We start from the raw sequence: 14,834 nt of genomic DNA on the forward strand, positions 1-14,834 counted from the left end.
GGGGAATATTTGTATAGGGAAAAAAAAGCATAGAGGTCAAATTGAGGAATCCTAGTCCTAAAGAGTCTGATTCTGTGACATATATTGTTATCCAAGGTTATGATCTATTCTTATTGATAATAAAATTTAGATGTTTTGGAGTGCTGTCCAAACAGATTTTTTTTCAGGATTAGCTTTATTTCCTAAAATACCTAGCCGAAGGAGACTGGTGCACACGTTTTATTTTTATGTGTGGCTTAGAGACACATAGACAGTGATGAGGATTGTGGTAATGGTAAGAGCTCTCTGATGACCCGCAGCAGGAAAAAATTGTGGGCAGGTAAAATCAATATGAGACTTCACTTCAACCATTTTTCAATAATAAAAATGGCAAATTTGATTACTTTCACCGTTTTTTTAATCCCTCAAAGCGGAGGTGATAATAAGCAGTAAAAGGGAAAAAGCCTCTCCTTGTAGGGAGGAAACAAAGCGAGAGGTAGCACGTGTCTCACGCTGAGTATGTGAGTGTCGTGCAGGCTGGGAGTGCAGGGCAGGGAGGCCCAGGGAGGCTGAAAGGGCACCCTCAGCCACGGGGGTGTCAGCCTCTATTCTGGTCCTCGTTGGAAAGGACCGCCTCTGCAGGAAATTCTAGGGAGTGGGTTTCGTTGGTGACTGTGGAGAGCTGTTACCAGGGCCCAGAAGAGAGCGAGCCACAGGAGGGCGGGGCTCGCGGGGCGCTCCGTGGGGAAGGGAGCTCATGCCTGGAGCAGGACCGAGCAGCAAGCAGGGTGCTGGTCCTTGGGGTGGAGGGTGTGCAGGAATGCGTGGGGAGCGGCCTGCCTCTGCATCGCCTATATGGTGCGGGGTGTGTGTCTGTGGGCCCCCCGTGTGATGGCAGCACCTCTTCCCTTCCCATCGTCACAGGTTGGAGCTCTCAGGCTCTGACCTAAGAGGGGGGTGCAGACCTTGCTGTCGGCACCTCGTGGCCCACCCTCCGCTCCTACCCCAGCCGCCCTGTCTCCAGAAGAGAGCCCAGTCGTCCACTTGGCAGGGACCTGGGGCTGCCACTGGTCCTGCCTCCTCCGGGTGTCTGGACTCTCCTCTCGTCCTCACGCACACGCACACGAGCACGTGTCCCCTGCGCCCAGGCCCACGTGGGCATGTGTCTCCCTGGGTGAAGTTGGGGCCTGCTCCCTTTGCTTGCCGTCTTCACCCTGGGTTTTCCAGGTTTCTTTCAGTGCCCGGTGCCCATGAGTTCCCTCCCTCACTGGCTTCGCCATCCCCATCCCACCCTGGCCCGCTCCGCGGCCCTGCTGCGGCTTTGTGGCCGATGTCTCTGCTGGGACAGCAATACTGTATAATTAGTGCCTCAGTCCTGCCACTAGTGGACTTGCAGTTTGGCTGGGAAACCTCGGTTTTCTGTTTAACCCTCGGAGCCTGGCCTGAGCCCTGGGTTGGAGCAGGTGGTCCCCGGGCTCTGGCCCTCGCCCCTCTCTGTGCAGTGCGTGCCGGGTGCCTCATGCCTCCAGATGGCAGGCAGGGGGTGCTGCTAAGCACTGGCCCTGCCGGCTGCCTGAGCCTCTGCATGGGCTTGCGTGTGGATGCCAGGCTACCGCCCTGGGCCACCTCATGACCCGACAAAGGGAGTTTTGTGATGTGAAATATCTGTGGGTAATACTTTCTATATCACATTCTAAATTTTGTCTCTCGTGTTTTAGGAGGCGGCTTTCCGAAAAGTAGTACAAGCAACTATGGTGCGAGATCGCCAGCACGGTCCCGTGGTGGAGTTGAACCGGATCCAGGTAACAAGTGGAGATGGCTTTCTGTTCTTAGATGTGATGGCTTTGTGGTTGTGAGGCATGTCCCCTCAGCCGGGGGCAAGTGCTCGTAGAAAACCTTCTCTCATGCCCTTGCTTTAGAGAGCAAGGTGCCACATGTGTGAGATGTCCAGTGCTGAGACTGCCAGGTGGCAACGTTAGTGGTTTTCTTTATAACGGAAAGAAGAAAGGCTTATTTCAGATAACCCAGAACCACAAATCCAGATAAGCAAAAGGGGAAAAGTAAAAATGACCCATATTTCCACCACATAGTGATAACTGCTGCTAACATTTGGGGGGTGTGTATCTGTTGGTTGTAAACTGAACTGGATGACTCTCTTTTGCAACTTGCTGTCTGTTGCTCTTAATGCATTGTAATAAGCACCTCCCTGTCCCATGCTGTAGGGCCGTGGGATTGTTTACGCCAACCAGCTGCCCACGTTGATTTCTCTGCTGGGGGCTAGAAGGCTAGGGTATAGCAGGGCCAGGTGGTGTGGCCCCAGCTACGTGTGTGTCTTCAGTCACCCCCTTGGGTTAGGTTTTGAGAGGCAGAGCAGGTTCCCTGTTCCCGCCAGCCTCATACCTTCCCCGGCTCTGATGGCTGCTTACTTTGCCAGTTTAATAGGCCAGAATCACTTATACTAAGACTGTGTCACAGTAGTAATTGAAGAAGTGAAAAGTAGACCGTCTCTGAATTTGTACTGCTGCCAAATGTATATAAGCTTCGAGCTAAAAGAATTAATTAAAACCAGAGGAAGCCCAGCACTGCTGATGGCGTGTGTGCACTTGACATTTCCCACGCCAGCGAAGTCGGCCCCGCCTCTTGGAGCAGGAGCAGAGCCTGAAGAGCGGATGCTTTGTTCCTGAGCCGTCGTGTCAGCACGTGGTTTCTACCCTGATGCTGGTTGTATGACTAGACTTTCTTCCAGAGCTGTTCCTGGGGGCATTTTCAATTAAGACATCAAACTCTTTTCCTTTGTTGGAGAACACATGTGACCATGCTGATGGAAGTGGTTCCTTCACTGACGTCATAGTGTTTAATGTGAAGCTGGAGGTCAGTCAGCCCATTCCACAAACAAATGGGCTGTTTTAACTAGGGTCATAAAAAAGCTTTTATTTCCCCACCTTGGAGGATCATTTTGGTTTGCTCTGCATTATTAGGGTGTAAATACTAAAGTTCGTAAGTGAGGAAAGCTGATCGTCTAATTCAGACAGTTGGGTGTTCCTGGATTGCAGGCCTGCCTCAGCTGTGCACAGGCACCACATTGGGGCCAGTGGCCCAGTGTGGGTGTCCAAGCCCAGGGCCCTTGGCACCAGGGAACCTGGCTAACCTGGAGTCCACACCAGGCACATTTTCCAGTCATTGTGTGCTCAGTGCCTCTTCTTTTCTCATCTTGGCATCCCCAGCACAGTGAGTTATGAAAATGCTCAGTGTGTGTCTGAAAGAACAGAATAGGTAAGGAGAGAAACAAATTTGTATTAGACATTTTTTAAAAGGCGTATAAACAACCTTCAACACAGCGTGCAATGCTCATTGATGTCACAGGGGCCACTCCGGGCCACCCAGCGGTCCTCAGGTACCAGAGCCAGGTTCCCTTCAGTTCAGGGTTTCAAACATACTCTTGAAGTTGGGAAGGTCCTCCACAAAGATGGATATAAAGTAGAGCAGAGTGGTGCGGGGGGCATTCTGTGACCCAGAAAGGTGGTGCGGGCATCCTCTTCCCTGTGCTGTCCCAAGGCTGCAGCCTTCTCTCGTGGGGATGCCCTTGGAGACATTTTCTTACTGTCTGTCAGAAGTGCTGTAGAGACACTAAAAGTAGGCCATGTTCTTGGAGGGTTTCTCTGTGTTTGAATTTAATTTAGTTTTGTAACAGGATCTAAAAATCTGTGTACATTAAAAACTTTAAATGTATTGCAGATAATGCTTGCTCATTTCTGAAAATTTAGAAAATTCAAATTAAAGACCATTAAAACCACCTATATTCCTGCTGTCCAGAGGTGTCAGGTACACAGCCCTGTCCTTGCAGTGTCCTGGCTGTGTTCACATAACCATGTTCCTTCATAGCAGCTGAGAGCATCAGTCTGTGTTAACTGGCACTGTAAACGGAGGTGATGTGACCTTTCGAGTGGGCAGCAGGTCTGTGTCTTACCCCTCACGTAGGAACGCATCCTTCTTCCTTTCTGTAGCTCACTCTCCCCTGGGCGCTGTGTGCCTTAGAGAGCTGCTGTTAAGGTCAAATGAAATGACATATGAGAACGTGCAGCTGACTGTGTGGTGCACAGGAAAACTCACTCCACAGGAAACTATTGTCATCGTTCTTATATTTTTAGTCTTGAGAATGGTAATTTATGCAGTGAGGAGAATTAGCTGTTAAACTCAGCCTAGAACTCACGAAGAAGTTAAGGATGGTGAGAGTTTAGCCAGAAGAGTCAAGTGAAAGTACATTCTCACAATCATATTTTCCTTAACTTCTCATTTTGCAGTCATTTCAGACTGAGCTTCTTGGGTGATTCTGAAGCACAGCCTAGGCTGCAAGCTGCAGGGTTACTGAGGCCACACTAAGTGAGGGCTTGAGGGCCATTGTTATGATCTGTTGGGGAATCTTAGCTTATGATGAGAAATACAGGTGGGACAAGTGATCATACTTGGAGACACAGTGACCCCAAGAGTTGAGCAGGGTCTGTGCAGGTGAGGAAAGGAGGGGAGGAAGGTTCTGTCCTGGCCCAGATATTACAGGCCAGGTTTGGTCTCAGAGCCCCTTGGGGTGACCCTGCCAGGGCTGATGGTCTGCTCGGAGGGCGCTTTCAGGGCTCCTGGCCGCTTCTTCACAGAGACCGTGGGCAAGGTTACAAAGTGTGAGGGTGAGCCAGGCTGCAGCTCCTGCCCGCCCAGGCTGCTGCAGTCCTTCCTGTGGTCTGTGATTTCTTGAGGGCATGTTTGCTTAGCCACCACCGTCCTGCCGGGCTGTGTGTGCTGGCGAGCGCGCCCTGGCCCCATGAGCACAGCTGTCCAGCAGGCAGCCTGCATCAGGGGAGGGAAAAAGAGGAGCGCAAGGCTGGTCTTCGGGGTCCTCAGCAGGCGTAGGCGAGGAGGCGAGGACATAGGTCAGTCCTGGGAGGTCCAGCAACCCTTCGTGCGCGCACAGGTGTGCTCGGGGGGTTGTGCTTGAGCTTGCTGGGCGCTCGTGGCGGCCTGAGGTTGTAGGGGCCGTGCCACACGTCTGGGTGCTGCTTGCTGTCTGTAGGGTCTCCTGCCCCCACTCCCCGCTGGTGACCAGGACAGGACAGGCGAGGGTAACGGGAGGGGTGACTGGCCGCAGGGCCCTGCTTTGGATGCAGGGGTTCCAGGGCCGGTCGGCTGCCGAAGATGGCACCTGTGTGCTTTCTGCTGTGGCCCCCCTTCTGTATGTTCTTTGTCTCCCTCTCTAGGTCAAGCGTTCAAGGAGTAAAGGTGGCCTAGCGGGCCCTGATGGGACCAAGTCTGTCTTCGGGCAGATGTGCGCTAAGATGAGCTCATTTAGTCCTGACAGCCTTCTCCTCCCACACCGCGTCTGGAAGGTCAAGTTCGTGGGTGAGAGCTTGCGTGCGCCGAGGGGCGGTGGTGTAATGGGTGGTGCGAGGAGAAATGAGCGGCCCTCAGCCACTCCCCAGGGAGCTTTGGCGCAGTGACCGTGAGCTGCCGACCCTCCTTTCCCCCCAGGTGAATCTGTGGATGACTGTGGTGGTGGCTACAGTGAGTCCATAGCTGAGATCTGTGAAGAGCTGCAGAATGGACTCACCCCGCTTCTGATCGTGACGCCCAATGGGAGGGACGAGTCGGGGGCCAACCGCGACTGCTACCTGTTCAGCCCGGCTGCCAGGGCGCCCGTGCACACCAACATGTTCCGCTTCTTGGGTGGGCCTCTTGCGTGGGTGCAGTGCTGCAGCTGTTCCGCTGTGTGTGCCCTGTTAGCTTAATGGCTGCTGTGTCTTGGGAGTGGTGCAGCTGTTTTAAATGTCTCCTTCGAGCTTTCTCAGTGTGCAGCTGCAGGGACGTGCAGAGCCGGACCATTAGCAGCTGTGTGCTAAGGACCAGGAGGTGCCTTTGGCACTCAGAGGATCTGAGACAGCGTGTCTGCATCCTAAACGTATCTGAAACTTGGGATCAGATCTTAGGATGTCTTGATACTTGGCCACCTGTTCATTGAGGGTCTGTGCCCATTAACTCACGGCACTGCCTGCACCTCTCCAGGCACTGCGAGCACCTCCTTGAGAAGCTCCGGCTGTTGGCTTTGCCGTCAGAGGATTGGCCACTGTGGCTACAGCTGTTGGTGGAAAGAGCAGAAGAGTTATAGACTTCACCCATAGGAACAGAAGGGAGCAATGAATTCAGAGTAGGATGTAAGGTTTTAAGGACAGAAAGTCTCTGTGAATTGGGGTAATGTTGGTTTAGAAGGCACTGAGGCCCCAGTGAAGAGCTCATCTCTGCTGTGTTGTTGAATGGACTGGATGTTCTGTCATCCGTTCCAAGTATCTCCTGTTTCTTGTGTTTCGAACGAGCAGGTGTGTTACTGGGTATTGCCATCCGGACTGGGAGTCCTCTGAGTCTGAACCTTGCTGAACCTGTCTGGAAGCAGCTGGCTGGGATGAGCCTCACCATTGCAGACCTCAGTGAGGTAACCTCCAGGAGGGAGAGGGCTGAGAGATGTGACACCTTGTGTGCCCAGCACAGAGCATGGGGGGCGTCCCCTGGGGTCTGGTTAAGAGGCACAGGCTGTCCCGAGGTGCTGACATACTCGCAGGTGGTCAGGCTGCTGGCTGTCGGCCGCCTTCTAGTAGCAGAGTCGGGGTGTGGACACAAGGCCAGTCCGTTTCTAGACCTTGATGCACCAGCTGCTTGTGGGCTTTGCCACTTATACGGTCTCGTCAGATAAGAAAGCCCTCTGTCTTTCCTGTGGCACAGCTGAGCCATGGGCAGCTGGGGGGAAGTTGAGGCTCCCGGGGCCTCCCTAGGTGTGGTTCCCTTGGTGCCATGAGTGAGGTTGGGACTCGCCTGTGAGCAGTGCCTGTCGCGCTCTCAGTGAGTGGTTTTAAAGACTTCCTTGTTACATGTTCTTTCTTCAGCTCCTCGGGTAAAATGCTTCCCCGCTGCCCCTCTTTTATTCCCCGGCACGCGCAGTACACTGGGAGCCTTGCCGTACGCCCCAGGCAGATCGAGGCCTCGCGCGACTGCGTGTCGGGTGTGAACTGGGGCCTGGGGTGCGGGAACAACCCCGACCCAACAAACGGACTCCCTTCTCCCCTTGAAAGGTCGATAAAGATTTTATCCCTGGACTCATGTACATCCGTGACAATGAAGCCACCTCGGAGGAGTTTGAGGCCATGAGCCTTCCCTTCACGGTGCCAAGCGCCAGCGGCCAGGACATCCAGCTGAGCTCCAAGTACACACATATCACCCTGGACAACCGCGCCGAGTATGTCCGGCTCGCAATGAACTACAGGTACGTGGTCGTCTGCCCTCCAGTATTTCAACTCAGTAAATAGCAAAAACAGCAGAAAATGGTTTGCTTGGGTGGCCGCTTTCTTTCCACAAGGAAAATTTAATGGACTTGGCTCCATTGTGATCAGGGTTGGAGTACTTACTATTCTCACCCGAGATTCCTGGCTCTGATCAGAATACCAAGGTGAAGAGAATCCCCGTTTGGGGACTGTCCCAGCAGAGGTCACAGGCCTTTGTGTGCCACCTCTCCGGGAGCAGGGCTGTGTTTGGGGCGTCTCCACCCCTCGCCTGGCCCTTGCGCCACCGTCAGCTGCGGTTGCTGCGTGGCCTCCGGCGACGTCCGCTCAGTGTGCTGCTGGGAGCCTTCTCCTCCAGAAGCACCTGGCTGGGTGTTGGGATGAGGGCCCGTGCGTCAGGTGGGCTTTGCTTGCTAGGCTCTGCCTGAGGCTGGTCCTGGCAAGTGTCCTGTGCCATCCACCCGTGTTCCTTTCTGTCTCGTGCCCTAACTCGCCAGTCACCAGGGCCTTGGACGCGGCATCTGCTTTCGGGAAGTTCTTACTGTGGGTGCTGTGAGGCCTGCTCGCTGCCTCTGCTTGTCGGACTCTGGCTCCTTCCTGGGAAGCAGGGGGGATTGAGAATTGTGTCTTGGAACGTGTATAGCCGTAGCTAGTTTTTGAGGTCGCGTTCCCTGTGCCAGTGAGACGGCCCCACTCCGTGAGAAGCTCTGAGACTCTGTCTGCAGAGCCACACCTGGCTCATCTGTGTGGCAAGGCTCGGTTGGTATGAGCAGAACAAGATCTACATCACCAAAGACAGAAGTGTGAAGTGAGTGTTTTCTTTCAGACTCCACGAATTTGATGAGCAGGTGGCTGCTGTTCGGGAGGGGATGGCCCGAGTCGTGCCTGTGCCCCTTCTTTCTCTGTTCACCGGATATGAACTGGAGACAATGGTATGCCCGCTGCTTCGTGCTGCCGCCCTGGAATGCCTTCTCATGGTCATCCACTGAGTCAGTGCCGCCAGTTCACCTCTCAGTTAACTCTTGCTCTTGGAGGTCTGAGATACACTTGTGCCTTTTGGGTGAAGTAAGACATGCTCAGGGAGCGATTAGTCCCCGCCTCCCCCGCCCAGCCCTGGCCCGCACACGGCAGGCCACAGGGCCTGTCCTCCCACCCATCCCCTAGGGCCTCCCACGCCTGAGCCTCCCCACACCAGCCCTGGGAGAAAGGAGTGGTGGACCCTGTGCTGACGCAAAGCGTGTCCCTCCACAGGTGTGCGGCAGCCCAGACATCCCCCTGCATCTTCTAAAGTCGGTGGCAACGTACAAGGGGGTGGAGCCTTCCGCACCCCTGATCCAGTGGTTCTGGGAGGTGATGGAGTCCTTCTCCAACACTGAGCGCTCCCTCTTCCTTCGCTTCGTGTGGGGCCGCACGAGGCTGCCCAGGACCATCGCCGACTTCCGGGGCAGAGACTTCGTCGTCCAGGTGCGGCTCCGACACACCCCGCGGCGTCAGCCGAGGGTCGTGTTCCTCGCACGCAGCCCTGCCCCAGCTGGGAAGGCGAGCAGGTCTCTCCTGTTACGTGGTTTTCCTTCCCTCTGGAAACAAAAATGAAAAACACGTAACTTCTTTGGTTTGACAGCTCAAAATTCAATGACTACAGGTCTTGGGTACCACTGCCTACTTCTAAAAAGTTTTATCTGGCCACCACCAGAATACACTGCTGTTATGTCAGCGTATCCTAGGTTGTTGAGCACACACATCACTTAAAGCGTTTATTTGATTCTCTGGTTGAATTAGGTGAATCACTGAGTAATGCTGCTTACTGAGAAAAATCAGCGCTCATCAGATTGAGTTTTGCTTTGAGTTCTGACTCTGCAGTCCGTGGTCAGAGATAGGCTCTGTCTACCTGTCAGGCCCTGGGGGTGAAATGACCTGATTCCCCACTGCCTACTCTCAGTTGACTTTGCCAGTCGCAGTGCTGAGGGGTGGAGTTTACCGCAGAGAGAGGGATTGGAAGTCCACTCTCCCGCATGTTTGGGGGGATTCGGGGACGACTCCTTGCCCAGTGCACCCTGTCCTGGGTCTCTGGCCAGGGTTACAGAAGTAGTCCCCTCTCAGGGAGATCTTTGAGAGCATATGCAGTTTTCCTCTCAGAAGGTAGGTAATTTGTGGGGTTTTTCCACAGTTCTTGCTGGCTTCCTAGCATCTTAATCTGTTGTGCTTGAAAGTGGGCTGATAGATTCAGGGAGAGCTTCCCCACATAGGTGATGGCTAAGCCCGTGCCTTTGCACCGGACCCTGTGTCAGTGGGTCTGGGGTCCCACCTTGTTTACCGGGGGTGGGTGGAGCCATCTGACTCTCCTCATAGCATTGGTCTGTAAAAGGCAGTTGTCACAGTAACCAGTTGCTATTTTTTTATTGAAAGTCCTGGGAAATAGTTAGTTGCTCCTTTTTATTTATGAAATTGGCTAGATTTTGTGTTTTCTGATATTTTGTTATTTTTAGCCAACAAAATATGATGCTGTATGTGAATGAGAGTCAAGAGTCTAATGAACACAATAAAATAGATTGCGGTTTTACCTGTCCTTGTACATAGTCTGTGATGATTTAACATTTTTCATTAACAGGTATTGGATAAATACAACCCTCCTGACCACTTCCTTCCTGAATCCTACACCTGCTTCTTCTTGTTGAAGTTGCCCCGGTATTCCTGTAAGCAGGTGCTAGAGGAGAAACTGAAATATGCCATCCACTTTTGCAAGTCCATAGACACAGATGATTATGCTCGCATAGCCCTCACAGGAGAGCCGGCTGCGGATGACAGCAGTGACGACTCAGAGAACGAGGATGTGGATTCATTTGCTTCAGACTCTACACAGGATTACTTAACAGGACACTGAGGTGGAGAAATGGCATCCATCACAAGACACCACGAGACTGAGCGAGGAGGCAGAGTGCTGCAGTTCAGACTGCAGGGCGTGACGTGTGCCATGAGAAGGGTTAGCCCCCTAACGTGTGGGAGAATGATCAGAAAGTCAGCCTCGCACGTGGAGACTTAAAAGGGGCTTCTTACCCACAATGCTGCATTACATGTAGGACTTCTGCGTTTACTAAAGTGTGTAAATGTTTAATATAAATAATGAATTGCAGCGTCCCAAAAATGAATAAAAAGCCTTTTCCCCTGTGGGTGCAATAGATTGGTTTTTTCCCTTCCTTTTAAGTGTTGTGCATTGCCTTGATTGTACATTGGAAATACTGTGTAACAATTAAATCGTATCATAAATATTTCAATTAATTTTACTCGGAATTTGTTTATTAAAAGTTTTTTGAACATTAAATGATCAGTATTACTTGAATGCATCCAGAGGTTATTTAAACCAAAATCAAAACAAAAAGGCCATCAGCCCCCCTCTCCTCCCCAGGTGCACATTCTAGCGTATGCGGTGTGTAACTTGAATTGAGGCCTTTCTGTGAGCAGTATCATAACTTCTATCATGGAAAGTACTATATATAATGTTTGTGTCATGTATATGCCTAAATTTTAATACCCTATAAATAAAACATCTGCCACAAAATTGTTACGCTGATCTTTCTTACGTGGTTAGACTAGCACTGGTGGGTGTGCTGCCACCCCAAAATAGATTAGTGTTTGATGCAGCATTAGTTAAAGCCATTCCAGTCTAGTTAGACTCTTTTGGTTGCAAAACCAAACTCACTGCAGTGACAAAGGGAGTGGTCCTCAGGAGACTGGAAGGGCTCCAGGGGAGCAGCTAGGGTCGGGAGCCTTCAGCGTCCCTCCCCTGTCCTCCATGCCATCTGCCTCTGCAGCCTTGGTTCCTTCCTGTCCCATGGGCCTGGGGGCAGGGGAGTGTCTCTGGTCCAGTCGGCCATGGAGTAGGATTTGAGCTGCTTGTTCCGGGATCACGTGTGTGGTAGGCTCTGCAAAGTGAAGGACTGAGACCATAGGAGGGAGATTGGCCGGCAGGCCTAGTACAGTGGAACTTGGGGTAAACGGTATCAGGTGGAGGCAAGCAGTAGGTATTTCATGTGGGAGACTTTCTTTCCTCGGGGATTCAATGTGTCACATTAAAAGATCCAAAGAGAATTTTTTTCTGGGAAATTATTCATGACCAAATTGGTGAACGTTCAGATTAGCCCTTTTTTCAGCTTGTCTCAAAATTTCCATAAGCTGTGAGGTGTTTTTTTAATCACCATCCCTTTTGTTTTTAGTCAGCTTTGGCTGCATAACAAACTACCCCCAAAGTCGGTGGCACACAAGAAGAATTTATTTCTCTCTTTATGCATCTGGGTTGGCCAGTTTTGACTGCGTGGCTCAGGACTGGGGGTTGGGTAGGGCTCTGCTTCACATGCCCTTCTGACGACCCAGGGCAGGAGAGCAAGCGAGAACAGGTGCAGCCTGCGGTCAGGCCTGTATTGTCCCCTCCACTCTCAGGCTCAACAGGCTGGCAAAGGTACCGCCTCTACAAACAGTGTTCTCAAAGTCCTGTTCTAGGAACCTGGAGGTTCCTGAGGCCCTTTCAAGGTGTCCATGAAGTCCTCCCTTTTCCAAAGTACATATCTGCATAAGGCCAAATTTTCTTCATATCCTTCAATCAAAACATATAGTTGTCCCTTGATATCTGCAGGAGATTGGTTCCAGGACCCCCAAGCCTACCAAACTCTGTGAATGCCCAAGTCCCTTATGTAAAATAGTGTAGCATTTGCATATAACCTATAGACATCCTCCCATAAATACTTTTATAAATTTATTTATTTTTGGCTGCGTTGGGTCTTCGTTGCTGCGCGTGGGCTTTCTCTAGTTGTGGCGAGCGGGGGCTACTCTTCGTTGTGGTGCGCGGGCTGCTCATCGTGGTGGCTTCTATTGTTGCAGAGCACGGGCGGGCTCTAGGCACGTGGGCTTCAGTAGTTGTGGCTCATGGGCTCTAGAGCGCAGGCTTAGTAGTTGTGGCGCACGGGCTTAGTTGCTCCGCAGCATGTGGGGATCTTCCCGGACCGGGGCTCGAACCCGTGTCCCCTGCATTGGCAGGCGGATTCTTAACCACTGCGCCACCAGTGAAGCCCCCTCCTATATACTTTAAATCATCCCTAGATTTATTATAATACCTAATGCAATGTAAATGCTTTGTAAATATTTGTCAGCAAATTCAACTTTTGCTTTTGGGAACTTCCTAGAATTTATTTTCCTGAATATTTTTGATCCGAGGTTTAGCTGAATCCGCAAATGTGGAACAATAGTGGAGGGCCGGCTATGGCAGTTTGCGGACTGCAGAGGCAGAAATGAGAATCCAGCTCTCTTAAGCCAGAGTAAAGAGACTGATAAAAATGTAAATACCATTCTCACTAAATTTTTTTGTTTTGAAAAATAATTTCTCAAAATAGTATCCATGTTAATAAGTAATTGGCTTGTTTTTATTTTAAGATGAATAAATATTCTAAAATTTTTCAGTTTTATGTACTAACATCTTTGCTCTGTTAGTTTCTCCCCTCTACCCCCTGCCATCTAAGGGTCCTTGTGGGACTATTAAAAAAATTTTTTTTTTCAGTTTTAATTTCCAGTGTGGTAACTACTGATAGATAAAATCCAGGTAAAAATCATTGAGGATCCTAAAGAGCCTTTAAGGGTGAAAAAGTGTCCTGAGATCAAAACTGCTGCTTCTCAGGGGAGAAGCTGCAAGGTCCTGGCAGAGGGTGGTCCCAGGAGGAGCAGATGCTGGGACAGCTGCCCGCACACAAGCTTCACCTCCACGATCGTGGCCCTGTCCATGAGCATTTGCATAAGACACACTCACTGTGAGCTCCTTTTCTTTTTTGTTTAACTTCAGGAATCCTGGAGGATTCTGTTTCCTCTTTCCTCTGCTGTGGCACTGCCATGACCCCAGGCCCAGCTTTTGCGTCCGTGTTGCTAGTGCGCACCCAGTGGAAGCCACCAGCACCTGATCCCCTGCTCTCACTCTGCTTTAGTTGGCTTGGATGGCAAGAGGCCCTTGGAGGGATGATGATTTCTCGAAGCAGTGACACCCAGTCCCAGTGTGGGACACTGGAAACCTGTAGTTGACATGCAGGTCCTAGAGGAGGGCATGCCGGGCACTGTATGTCCTAGTCCTGGGACCAGGCCCCTGCTCTCTAATGGCTGGAGTGGTGCTGGTGGTGTGCCGCAGGGACATCTCCACCTGAGTGAGGGGTGTGAGGGGCAGGCCCTCCCCAAGTGCAGGGAGCTGGGCCAGGTGGGCCACGCCCCAGCCACTTTTCAGGCGTTTTTTTTGTTTGTTATTTTTTGGTTTTTTATACACAAGTGAGACTTTCCTCTGAGGAATTCTGAACAATGGATTTTCCTCTAGCTCATTACATTAAAAAAAAAAAAAAGACTATTAAAGCAGTTTTAGACTTACCGCAAAATGGAGCAGAAGGTACAGAGAATTCACATATGCCCCCTGCCCCCAAGCACGCACAGCATCCCACATTATCAACCTCCCCACCAGAGCAGTACATTTGTTACGATTGATGAGCCTGCATCGACTCATCACTGTCACCCAAAATCCATAGTTCACATTAGGGCTCACTCCTGGAGGTATTACATTCTGTGGACTTGGACAAATATATAATGAAGTGTTTTCATCATTTTAATATCACACAGAATAGTTTCACTGCCCCAAATATCCTCTGTGCTCTGTTTATTCATTCCTCCCTCACCCCAACCTCTTTTATTTTTTATTATCTTCAGTTTTGCCTTTTCCAGAACCTCATATAGTTGGAATCATGCAGTTTGGAGTCTTTTCAGATTGGCTTCTTTCACTTACCAATGCATTTAAGGTTCCTCCATGTGTTTTCATGGCTTGAGACCTCATTTCTTTTTAGTGCTGAATAATATTCCATTGTCTAGACACCACAGTTTATCCATTCACCTGTTAAAGGACATCTTGGTTGCTTCCAAGTTTTGGCCATTATGATTAGAGCTTCCATAAACATCCATGTGCCAGTTTTTGTGTGAATGTGTTGTGAACTCCTTTTGGATAAATGCCAGGGAGCACAATTGCTGAATGGTATTTAGTTTTGTAAGAAATTGCCAAATTATCTTCCAAACTGGCTGCCCCATTTTGCATTCCCACCAGCAATGAATGAGAGTTCTTCCAGCTCCACAGGTCATTACGCTTTTAAATGCCTTTAAAAAATTTTTTAAATTTTATATTGGAGCATAGTTGATTAACAATGTTCTTTTAGTTTCAGGTGTACAGCAAAGTGATTCAGTTATACATATACATGTATCTATTCTTTTTCAAATTCTTTTCCCATTTAGGTTATTACAGAGTACTGAGCAAAGTTCCCTGTGCTATACAGTAGGTCCTTGTTGATTATGTATTTTAAATATAGCAGTGTGTATGTGTCAATCCCAAACTCCCAATCTATCCCTCTCCCCCACCCCTCCCCCTGGTAACCATAGGTTTGTTCTCTGTGAGTCTGTTTCTGTTTTCTAAATAAGTTCGTTTGTATCATTTTCTTTAGAGTCCACATATAAGTGATATCATATGATATTTGCCTTTCT

At 50.4% G+C, this 14,834-nt stretch overlaps 1 protein-coding gene across 4 annotated transcripts in view; it reads left to right on the top strand.

The window, feature by feature from the left end:
* HERC2 (HECT and RLD domain containing E3 ubiquitin protein ligase 2) overlaps positions 1-10,863 on the top strand; it is a 229,590-nt gene extending 218,727 nt beyond the window's left edge. For all 4 annotated transcript variants that reach the window (XM_079925094.1, XM_079925095.1, XM_079925096.1 and 1 more), the window contains 8 exons: positions 1,698-1,781; positions 5,226-5,367; positions 5,497-5,691; positions 6,339-6,451; positions 7,086-7,276; positions 8,119-8,224; positions 8,544-8,756; positions 9,901-10,863. In XM_079925094.1, coding sequence (XP_079781220.1) covers positions 1,698-1,781; positions 5,226-5,367; positions 5,497-5,691; positions 6,339-6,451; positions 7,086-7,276; positions 8,119-8,224; positions 8,544-8,756; positions 9,901-10,173 — 1,317 coding nt within the window. In that variant the 3' untranslated portion in view covers positions 10,174-10,863. The remainder of the gene's footprint in view (positions 1-1,697; positions 1,782-5,225; positions 5,368-5,496; positions 5,692-6,338; positions 6,452-7,085; positions 7,277-8,118; positions 8,225-8,543; positions 8,757-9,900) is intronic.
* The last annotated feature ends 3,971 nt before the right edge of the window (positions 10,864-14,834 follow it).

The sequence above is a fragment of the Stenella coeruleoalba genome (genome assembly GCF_951394435.1).
Source record: "Stenella coeruleoalba genome assembly, chromosome: 6".
NCBI lineage: Eukaryota > Metazoa > Chordata > Mammalia > Artiodactyla > Delphinidae > Stenella > Stenella coeruleoalba.